The sequence below is a fragment of the Primulina eburnea genome, chromosome 7 (genome assembly GCF_022965805.1).
Source record: "Primulina eburnea isolate SZY01 chromosome 7, ASM2296580v1, whole genome shotgun sequence".
NCBI classification, from domain to species: domain Eukaryota; kingdom Viridiplantae; phylum Streptophyta; class Magnoliopsida; order Lamiales; family Gesneriaceae; genus Primulina; species Primulina eburnea.
Genome location: NC_133107.1, coordinates 1822963 through 1834232, shown reverse-complemented (window position 1 = coordinate 1834232; position 11270 = coordinate 1822963). Strand labels below are relative to the sequence as shown.

The following is an 11270-nucleotide window of genomic DNA, read 5'->3' as shown; positions in this document are numbered from 1 at the left end:
GATAAATTAATTTTTATGTTAAAAATACAATCATCACCATACTTGCTATGCATCAAATAAGAACCTTAGATTTTTTAGTCTATTTGTTGTATGACTAAATATACGAAATCAGCATAATTATATGTTCTTTTTAAAAAAAAATTAAAAATTATGTATATTTCGTCATAAAATGGATTTAATATATATATATAATATATATATATAATTTATAATATAATTCGTATATTTGGTTTTTTTCTTAAAAAAAACCAAAAATCAACTATACGGTAGCACATTAGAACGGTGGATGTGAAACGAAATTGCCCAAAAACACCATAACTTCGATCGCCTTTTCGCAGGCACTGTAAACATTTCTGGTTTGCTGAGCTCTTGGGAATATACGCCAACTATAACTTCGGAAACCTCTGAAATCAAGAGTCAAAGAGATGATGATTTCAGACGGAGTTGAAGATGAAGAAAAATGGCTAACTGCTGGGATCGCCGGCATTCAGCAGAATGCTTTCTACATGCATCGCGCTCTTGTACGTGTAATCGGAAAATATTTGTCTTACATATTCATCGGCGTGGGCTTGTGTCGATGTTTTTGCGGTTTTGATAAACCCTAATTCTATAATTTCATTTGGGTTCTTTCAATTGTAGGATTCTAACAATTTGAAGGATGCTCTCAAGTATTCAGCTCAGATGCTGTCCGAGCTTCGCACTTCTAGGCTTTCCCCTCACAAGTACTACGAGCTTTGTATGTGAACGAAGCATAGACTTTCTAAATTTGTTTGGTTTTGCTTCGATTTTTTGTTCTCGTGATCTTAAAGATTTTGTTATTCAAAATTATATCATGATTAGATATGAGGGCATTTGATGAATTGAGGAAACTAGAGATCTTCTTCAAGGAGGAGACTAGTCGTGGCTGCTCAATGGTTGAGCTGTATGAGCTCGTCCAGCACGCTGGCAACATTTTGCCTAGACTGTAAGGCTTGTTTCCAGTGTTAAACATCTGCTGGGGTCTTCGGTGGTGATATTATATTCTGTTTAGAATTTTCTTCTGGATGCGATTCAATTGCTTATTAATTAGAAGCTAAAACACGTTCATTGAGGAAGAGGAACGGATTGCATTTATTATGCGAGTGATGGTTTATTACTCTTGTTTCCATTTGTTGGTCTGCGTTTGTTCCTTACCTCTGAAGTTCCCATCAAGAGGTAATGTCAATTGTTTTACTGTTTAAGATTTTATCCTATCTCGTGCATGCGTTATGCAATCTGTGTTTATAATTGTCAACAAGTTAATTGGTATATATTTTTGACTACACATTTGCGAAATTGCTCACCCCATGCATTAGGTTACTGCCTTCTCAGGGCTTGTGAGTTTTGGTGTATATTTATTATCTTTGAAAGTAAGTAGGCTGTTTCCTCACTTGAACTATTGTCATCTGGTCACTCTGTCATAGTCATTTATGTACATTTAATGTACTCTATGGAATACGGATAGAGGAATACATGGAGTTGAACAATGAAGGAGTATTTATGTCTCTCTCCAAGATCTGCCATCTAACGAAAATATGTCGAGGTGATGCAATTGGTTCTTGTACTTATCGCCATTTTCTGTTTCTTAGGTACTTGCTCTGTACTGTGGGTTCTGTTTACATAAAATCCAAAGAAGCTCCTGCTAAGGATATTCTTAAAGATCTTGTAGAAATGTGCCGCGGCATCCAGAACCCTGTTCGTGGGCTCTTTCTTAGGAGTTATCTCTCTCAAGTCAGTAAAGACAAATTGCCTGATATTGGTTCTGAATATGAAGGGTAATACTATGATGTTATTATTAAGATCTTGCGTCTTCATGAATATATGTTCAAGTATTAAAAAGTATAAGAATCAATAAAGAAATGTGTGGCCTACACCATGAACATCTAGATTTTATGCGTAAATTTTTCATCAACTGCTGTTGATTGCATTCTACCCCACCCTGAGGTACCATCTGAATTTAGATGAATGCCAGACTAAGTTACTGCACAAGATACAAAAGTGCTTACAATTTTGTTTATAATTACGATTTGCTTTCATGTAGATTAATATCTTACTTGTTGATATGTGTATTTTCACTGCAATTTTAGGTGTTAACATTTCCTCCAGTCAAGTGATGTAAGAAATGAGGGGAAAGTTCAGCACTTTTATTGTAACTTATTGTCATTTGTCTTATATGCACTAAATATTATTTATATCCCATATACTTCTGAAACATGTGTTAGAACAGTGGTTTATGAATATACATGCATGTATATAGATGCTATGTTTCTCCCATGTTTTATATTCACATGTATTCTTTTCCAATATACATGCCACATGATGTGAGTGTTCTTATGAATTCCAAAAATGGCTATTGTCTTCTACAGAGATTCCGATACAGTTATTGATGCCGTCGAATTTGTTCTCCAAAATTTCACGGAAATGAACAAACTTTGGGTCCGAATGCAATATCAGGTAAAACAAGAAATAACAAACTTAGTCTGAAAAATGTAGCATGCTTTTTGTTCGTTCATGTGCAATTTTTTAATGCATTCTATAATTTTCTAATTTGTCTTGCCACTGCCCCTATTTATTTTCAGGGACCAACTCGGGAAAGGGAGAAGCGGGAAAAAGAAAGGAGTGAGCTTCGTGATCTTGTAAAAACAAGCTGTCGTTTGTCACATTTCTTGAATCGTTGTTTGGGTTTAACTTGCAGAATCTTTAATCTGTTTCTCTCATTTTGATTAGGTTGGTAAAAACCTCCATGTTCTCGGGCAGATCGAGGGTGTTGACCTTGAAATGTATAAAGAAACTGTGCTTCCCAGAGTTTTAGAACAAGTAATCCAGTGACTTCGATTAAAACATTTGTTTCCATTCTCTGAAAGTAATATAATGGATGCAAGTAATATAGTGGATACACCTCTGTTGTGCATTCAGGTTGTCAACTGCAAAGATGAGCTTGCCCAATACTACTTGATGGATTGCATAATTCAAGTCTTTCCCGACGTTTACCATCTGCAGACCCTTGAAACACTATTGAATGCTTGCCCTCAGCTTCAGGTTGATGCATTCTTCTGCACTATCAAACGAACCCTATAATTCTTCAAGTTATGAATTCATGAACTAAGTCATTTACTTCTCTTTTTTCGTGTCACAAGTCATGCTGAGTTTACGCTCGTTCTTGATTGCTTTTTCTCAGTCCTCTGTTGATGTAAAAACAGTTCTTGCTCGGCTAATGGAAAGACTTTCAAATTATGCTGCTTCTGATGTTGAAGTAAGTAACTGAGAAAATTTCATTTGATTCAGTGTGAGATATGGTTCTCAGAAGTTTTTGTTGTAGGTATTACCGGAACTTTTTCAAGTAGAAGCGTTTGCCAAGTTGAACAATGCTATAGACAAGGTATCCTGCCTAGTTTCCTTTCGAAAGTCGAAAATTTAAGACCTATTGGAATATGTTTTTGAATATTATAAAAATTCTTACTTTGTCATATTCATAGTTATGAGGATACTAGGACCAATTATGACTTAAAAATTAATTCACAAGATTGGTCAAGATATGTCTTACAGTTATTATCATGGGATATAGTGAGGTTTATTACCTCTGTCAGAAAACACATTGGTGAGAATAGCCCTTAAATTATTACAGTGATAGATGCAGCCAATCTTTTTCATTTGGCTCAATCCATTCTTGTCTGCTTGCATGTAGTTTTTTATTCATGTAAACATTTGTGCTCATATGACTAGCATAAACTATGCTTCTTTTGCTTGAACTTCTTCCTGGCATGTAGTTTTTTTATTGATGTAAACATTTGTGCTCACGTGAGTAACATAAACTATGCTTCTTTTGCTTGAACTTCTCCTGGTTCAGCTTGATGCAATATAATGCTAAAAAATCATTATGATGAGTACTTGTACTTCTAATCATTATACACGTCTTAGTTCATTATTGTTTTTTCATAATAAGTTTATTCTTTCACGTTGCATTTGAACAAGCATTCCACTATTAATTGACTCGCTAGGAGAAAATTTCTTCGCACTCAAAGTTTAAAGTTGGTTCTTGAATGCAGGTGATAGCAGCACAAGATAATATGCCTATTGTTGGAGTAGTAACTTTGTATGCTTCTCTGTTGACATTTACTCTTCAAGTACATCCTGATCGGCTTGATTATGTTGACCAAATTCTTGTAAGTTAACTTTAATCTTGAATTAGCGATCTCTTCTACAATTATTTTTTATGAGTTATTTCTATTTCTTTCTTGCCACTTACCTTTCTGTTTTTCCTATTGTCGCCCCTTGTGATTGGCCTGATCATTTTATTATATAATTTAATTTAATTAAATGTTATTAAATAGCCTTTGCATAAGCATTGATATTTGTAGTCACATACAGTGGATTTACAAGGAGTCATGTGCATCACAATATCTCTCTTTTTTTTATCATGCAATTTGCATGTTCTCAGACACTTGCACGACAAAAAAGATAATAGTAGGAAACTGATTCTACCATATACATAGAAAAGTAAATGGCGTAAAAGAGTGAGGAACAAAGCAAGCAGCTCAGTGAGAATAGTGAATTAGGACCTGATATTCTGCTACTGAGTGCCTTGAGAAGTCAGCGATAATTATTGGTGAATAATGGGACAGTTTTCTCCACTGATTCAATGGGAGAGGATGCGAATTATTTTACTACCCTATTGAGCGCTTCTTCTCTGCAAAAAGCTGTTATTCTTTTCATTTATCCCTAAAGAACCCTTCATGAGTTTTCAGATGTTTAAATGTGAGACTTATGCAGGAATTGGACATTTGAGTTGTTTGTATTTTAAGATTATTGATTGGATCCTTGCCATCTTCCTGCAGGGAGCATGCGTAAAGAAACTTTCAGGAAAAGAAAGGCTTGATGACAGCAAAGCGACAAAACTGATCATTTCTCTTCTAAGTGCTCCACTTGAGAAATATAAAGATATTGATACTGTGTTGAAGCTGTCAAATTATCCTCTTGTCATAGAATTTCTAAGTGGTCAAACAAATAAGGAGATGGCCAATGTAATTGTTCAAAACATAATGAAAAACAGGACTTGCATTTCAACTGCCGAGAAGGTATATATTTCCCTATTAACTTTAAGTTAACTGATGTTTGATGACTGCCTTCTGACTTGGAGTTATTGATCTTATAGGCAGATGCATTGTTTGAATTGATTAAGGGGCTCATTAGAGACTTGAACGATTTTCATGATGAGGTGATATGGATCTATTATATCACGTGGCTTTTAATTGGATTTATTTTAGGTTGTTTTTTTTTTAAAAAAAACTAATTTTACCCTTGCTTGCACTATTGGTAACTCAAACCTGGGGACTAAGACCTACTAAACCAATTACCCCTCAACTGATTACGTTATTTATTTAGGTCGTTGAAACACAACTCTTGGATGTTATCATCCTATTATGTTCTGAAATTTGTTCTTTACCTTGTATCTTCAGCTTGATGAGGAGGATTTCAAAGAGGAGCAGAGTTTTGTTGCACGTCTTATCCAAATGATGCACAGTGATGATCCAAAAGAGATGTTGAAGGTGATTTTAAATTTTATGCTTCAAATTGATATATGCTCCAATTTATCTTTCCAATGGCAGTACTTTGACTTTTTCCATCTACGAACCCTGTGAACCAAAACCCGAACAATCCAAGTGACTCCCTGGTGGTTATAATGAGTGAAAAAATACCTCCGCTACATCCACACATGAAGTAATAATATTGATAAACTAAATATAATATATATGACGAGAATATAAGAATAAATATATATTTTTATTCGAAGTGTGGACTATCTGAGCATTTTAATATAAACTTATATACCAGAGCACAAAATAAATTATCTGCATTATAAACTTTTTGTGGTCAATTTTTTATAATTCCGTTTCATTGTTGATCCTTTCACACCAGTGACTTCAATATGCTCCACACCTGTTATTTTGGGACGACATAGTTACATACTTACAGTGGTTGAACAGGTCATATCCTTTGGGTATAGTGACACTTCTCACCTGATGATTGAATGCTCCTTCTCTTTGTTGTGTGACAAGAACACTCCTTTTGTAGATTAGTTGATGTGATGTAATTCCATAAGTATGCGGTATTTTCAATTGTGTTGGATGCTCCTCAGTTTTTTTACCACAATTTGATTGATGTGCCTCTTCTTCAAATGCAATGTTCTTTCTTTTAGCAACTTTTGTTGTTTTTGAATTGCCATTAACTTCATGAATTATCCTACCTAAAGTGGCCTACTGTTCTGTATTTACCTATTGGCATTTGAATTGCAGTTTAAGTGTTTTATAGTCAGGGAAAATGGTTTTATGTGTTAATATCGTTGGGAAAATGGTTTTATCTACTGGGTCTGCTTCATTTTGGTGATATTCAAATGTTTATTGTTTCCCAGATCATCTGTATTGTGAAGAAGCATATTTTGACAGGAGGAGCAAAGAGACTGCCATTTACTATCCCTCCACTTATATTTAGTACCTTAAAGGTATTAAAAAAAATTCATATTTTTTAATAAGTTCATACTTTACACATGTTCCTTTTAGCACAAATATGATAAGAAATTTGGAGCCTTGTGGATTATATGGTTTAGGATTGGTGTGTGCAATGGAACAAAAACACAGATTATGACCGCAGCTGTTCGACGATCATTACACGTTATGTTCTAACCCATTGGAGTGTGAAAACACGTCATATCCTAACCCTTTGGAGTGTGTTTGGAGTGTGAAAACTCATAATGTTGATTATTTACTTCTACATGGAAAATACAGTGTGTCTTTGAAATTGTGCGTAGAAATTGGTGCATTTTCAACCTTGTGGAAGGCTACAATCTGGTGTTGAACAATAACCTCACAAAGCTAAACTAAATTTATCTACTCCTGCATAAACAGTCAGATTAAGTTTTACAAAAAGGTGTAATTTAACCTGTCGAAAGGCTCTACAAGATGCAGACTCTAAATCCGGGAATAATTATTATTATTTGATAAGATTAGCTACATCATGGATCCTCAAACTTTTGCTCTGTTCCTGGTGCTTCATTCAGGTAACATATTTACAACATTAACTTTATTGGAGTTGTTTATGATTGGAGACGTAGAACAGGAATGAGAAATTGTAAACCATACTTGGTATATTTTACGTTCATCGGTGTTAGAATATTGGTGTGTATCATTTCCACAACGGTTTTTTATGCAAACCTGAAGCTGCTTCTTTAGGGTAGGTGTGGGTTCTCTTTTGTTTTAGCTATCTGATGTCTGCCTGAGTTACATTTGTTCTCCTGCAGTTGATAAGGCGACTGGAAAGTCAAGATGATAGTGTATCCAAGGAAGATGACTCAGCTATGCCAAAAAAATTATTTCAGATAGTGACGCAGGTATGTTAGTTGAACAAGGCTGTAGATTAAACCGCTGTTGGTTTGTTTATCTATCAGCAAAATCTTTGTGCACTGTTTTTTTATTAGACTCTTACATACTTCGTTTCGTAGTTGACGGTAACTAGACCACCTTCTGAGATAATTTACTTCAAAAATCTCATCACCCCATGTATTTATTTTTTTGTTCTTCAGCTAAAATAATTTTAAGAGATCTTCTCTGCGTGCAAAGTGAAAACCCTTCAGTTCTGCAGTTTCTATCCAATTGAAGCGTTTCCTTATTCTTTCCGATGACAACTCTTATTTATATTTTGTTATAGACGATTGAAGCTTTGTCCAGCGTTCCAGTTCCTGAACTGGCCCTAGGGTTGTATCTGCAGTGTGCTGAGGTAGTTTATCACCTGGAGTCCTCAGTCCTGGATGGAGTTAGTTTAATTTATCTGACCTATGCATACTACTCCTTTTCTGATTCTCAGGCTGCAAATGACTCGGATTTAGAACCTGTTGCATATGAATTTTTCACTCAAGCTTATATTTTATATGAAGAAGAAATCACGGTGAACTTCCTAGAGTCCTGTCTTATTCCTTTTGTTAGCTATTAAATTTGTTTGTTAGAAAATTGCCAGGTTAATCTTAAACATCCATGCCGTGCTTATTTTGTTCCATTTGCCTGAATTATTTTCTCCACAGGATTCGAAAGCTCAAGTAACCACCATACACCTAATTATAGGGACACTTCAAAGAATGCATGTCTTTGGCGTTGAGAACAGGGATGCATTAACACACAAGGCCACAGGGGTAAGCGTATGTTGTCATAGTATTAAGCAGATACACACGGGATAAGGTTTTATCGTGTTGCTTTTTTACTCTATGGTGTATTTGCGTATATAGACACACACAGAGAGAGGAGAGAAGAAGAAACACTTCATTATTGATACTATAAGAATGAACTTATCTTTTTCCTTTTTTGCTCTTTCGCTCTAGTATTCTGCTAAGCTGTTGAAGAAGCCTGATCAATGCAGAGCTGTCTATGCATGTTCCCACCTTTTTTGGCTTGATGAAAATGACAGAATCCAGGATGGAGAGAGGTGGGTTAGCACAATCTTGGCATCTATGGCAAGGGCACAATCTTCTAAATTTTTTTAGTCATTTTTCTGAACATGGTGTTTCCCACCCTGATTTACATATGATTTTTCTAAAAAATAATATTTTGCCAGGCAGACAAAAAAATGTCATTGTTTCATCGCTACATGTCCGATGGCTCGAGAATTCTCAACCCGGCCCTACTATTTTCAGTCGGGCCTTTCCTTTCTTACAACGACTTCTCAATTTTGTGTAGGGTCTTGCTTTGCTTGAAACGTGCTCAGAGAATTGCAAATGCTGCGCAACAAATGTCCAGTGCAACTCGAGGGAGCAGCGGATCAGTTTTACTCTATATAGAAATATTAAACAAGTAACGACTATTACTCATGCTCTCCTTTATTGCTGTTGGCCTTTATATTTATTAGAAATATCTGATGTTTTTTATTTCCTTTTCAGGTATCTCTACTTCTACGAGAAGGGGATCTCACAGATTACTGCTGATTTAATTCAGGGCTTGATTGAATTGATCACAAGTACAACAGGTGGTGAAAACACGACACTTGATCCAGCAGCAGATGCTTTTTTTGCCAGTACGCTAAGGTACATTCAATTTCAGAAGAACAAAGGCGGTGCAGTGGCAGAGAAATACGAGCATATCAATGTCTAATAATCTCTGCCGACTTTTACCGATAGAGAATTGGAAGACTCTTGCCTGTTGATTTCGGTTTGTACCCGTTTCACTCCAAGAGTATGCTGTTTGATTCGGCTTTGGGGCCCCTATGTTCTGACATTCGATATCGAAAGTGATTCTGCTATCAAATTTGTGGATAGGTGTATAACTCTATTCAACATAATAATAAATATTACATGATGTGTCTGTTTTTACGACAGAAAACGTTGTTTCTTAGATGAAAGTATCAAAGGAAGGATGCTGCGGGACGGCGTGAATTCATTGTTGATATTTGAGGGCTTCTTGTATTTATTTGATTGACCTTTTAGATATTTCTCTGCATCATCCCCTTTTGGAACTATGGAAAATGATATCGTTTCTTTTGCAAGAGTTTTTTTTTTCCATTGGGATTGTAAAATATATTATTGGAAGGACACTGGTTATGAATTGTTGAACCTCGTGCTGCTAATACGATACATCGGTTTCGCTCAAATTCTAGAGCCGCAAAGGTACATTTGGTCGGCTACTTTTCCTTCAGTTTACCTGTATTTTTATTAGGAAATCTTTTACTCGAAGTAGACAAGGACTGAAGTCCTTATGACGTAATCCAACCATCTTTATAGCAAAATTTACGTCACACTTAGTGTTCTAATTTCTTTCTTAACTATATTTATTTCTCCTTACTATTTTCAGAAGATATTTATTGGTACAGGTGAGCGTACGATTATGGAATGTCTTTTAAAGTAATTCATTTTGAGGTTTTTTTTTAAATGCAAAATTCGGGACATCATTGTCTTACATCGTTGATTGCTTTAATGTTTGTGTGCCAATTGATATTTGTTTATCTATAATACTAGTTTAGAAAATCTTGGTTGTGTAAAAAAATGATCAAAATATTTCGTTCGAAAAAAATAAGTTGATGATCTAAACCAAACCCCACCAGAAATCTGGATTTGGTTTGATTTTTTTTATCAAATTCGACATATGCTCACTGCTACTCCCACTGTCCCAAATTTCAAAGCAACAATTCATACTTTATGACCAAGTTCTTGAAATATATAAAATGAGCATTTGACAACAAGTGTAAGTTGTGTATGTATGTAATTACGTATGGCTAAAAATGCATTTGTATTATTATTATTATTATTATTATTATTGTACAATATCTTCCGATCTCATCATGAATCCAAAGTCTCTACAATTGGCATTGAATAATATTCCCATTGTTGTTAATATTTGGGTGGAACACTTTGGTCCTAAAATTGAATAGGTTTCCTGAGAGAAAACTAAATTTATATTTAAATTTTGAAATTAAAATTACCTTTGGAGGTTTAAAAGGGTAATAAGGGGGAAAATGGATAGTAACTTGGAAAACTCCACCCGCGTAGAGGGCTCTCGTTTGGTCCTATTATTGTCGCTTGTATTGACCGGCTAGACCTGATCATCACATCATTATATTTCATTTCATATATAACCAAAAATAAGTTCGGCGTGGTTAGTCGAATGACAATGACTGCGAGTTCTATCATCATAAAAATAAATAAATTTGATGTTAATTTTATTATAATGTCACAAACGCATGAAGTTGGAGGGTCTCTTTGCAATTCTCTAAGTTCTTTGAGAATTATTTTTTGTTATAGAGAAATTGAGGAAAATCTCGACTTTGGGATATCAAGCTTAGCAATACGACAAGTTTATATAAAAGGGACGAGAGAATTGACCACTTTTAAAGGTTTATGCTTCAAGGTTTATACACAACAACACACGTTGTATTCAACAAGAAGTGGATCGCCATTAACCAAGGAATCTTATCTTTAGTTTTTTGAAAAATCGACCAAAACTTTATTCCATTCTCGTCAAGGAGAAGAAAAATGGTGGCCAATAAAAGGTATGAAATTAGAAAAAGTGTTGCTTAATATTTAGGCAATAGAAGCTCTAAGATTATCAAGAATCTGGAAATGTCCATTGAGTCCTACAAGTGACAACGAGTCAACAATACATCAAAAATTAGATGAAATGATACTGATAGATTTGGATCATACGAGGCAAATCATAAAAAAGAAAATAGTGATAAAAAAAAAGAACATGCGTTTTAGAAACTTATCATTCGAGAGGAAT

The 11270-nt window shown here is 34.9% G+C and overlaps 1 protein-coding gene across 3 annotated transcripts; it reads left to right on the top strand.

The window, feature by feature from the left end:
• Positions 1–258: 258 nt before the first annotated feature.
• On the top strand, positions 259–9678 carry LOC140836464 (vacuolar protein sorting-associated protein 35A-like). 3 transcript variants are annotated; one of them, XR_012119097.1, is made up of 23 exons: positions 259–521; positions 640–736; positions 841–964; positions 1608–1793; positions 2385–2472; positions 2598–2654; positions 2746–2835; positions 2935–3057; positions 3197–3271; positions 3338–3397; positions 4065–4181; positions 4854–5093; positions 5171–5233; positions 5475–5564; positions 6428–6517; positions 7313–7402; positions 7720–7788; positions 7876–7956; positions 8090–8197; positions 8384–8487; positions 8739–8852; positions 8939–9206; positions 9374–9678. XR_012119097.1 is itself a non-coding variant. In XM_073202002.1 (22 exons), the coding sequence occupies exons 1-22, from the start codon at positions 426–428 to the stop codon at positions 9147–9149; spliced, it is 2373 nt and encodes a 790-aa protein (XP_073058103.1). In that variant the 5' UTR covers positions 259–425; the 3' UTR covers positions 9150–9678. The 3 variants fall into 3 exon arrangements, 2 of the variants coding, with proteins under 2 accessions (XP_073058103.1, XP_073058104.1); XM_073202002.1 differs by having other exon boundaries at positions 8939–9678; XM_073202003.1 differs by lacking the exons at positions 259–521; positions 640–736; positions 841–964; positions 1608–1793 and having other exon boundaries at positions 2452–2472; positions 2598–2637; positions 8939–9678.
• Positions 9679–11270: the final 1592 nt, after the last annotated feature.

Coding starts and splice junctions, on each gene's coding strand:
- LOC140836464 (XM_073202002.1), top strand. CDS start 426: ATGATGATTTCAGACGGAGTTGAAGATGAAGAAAAATGGCTAACTGCT. Junction 3,272..3,337: donor ATGCTGCTTCTGATGTTGAA/GTAAGTAACTGA, acceptor TTTTTGTTGTAG/GTATTACCGGAACTTTTTCA. Junction 7,403..7,719: donor TATTTCAGATAGTGACGCAG/GTATGTTAGTTG, acceptor ATTTTGTTATAG/ACGATTGAAGCTTTGTCCAG.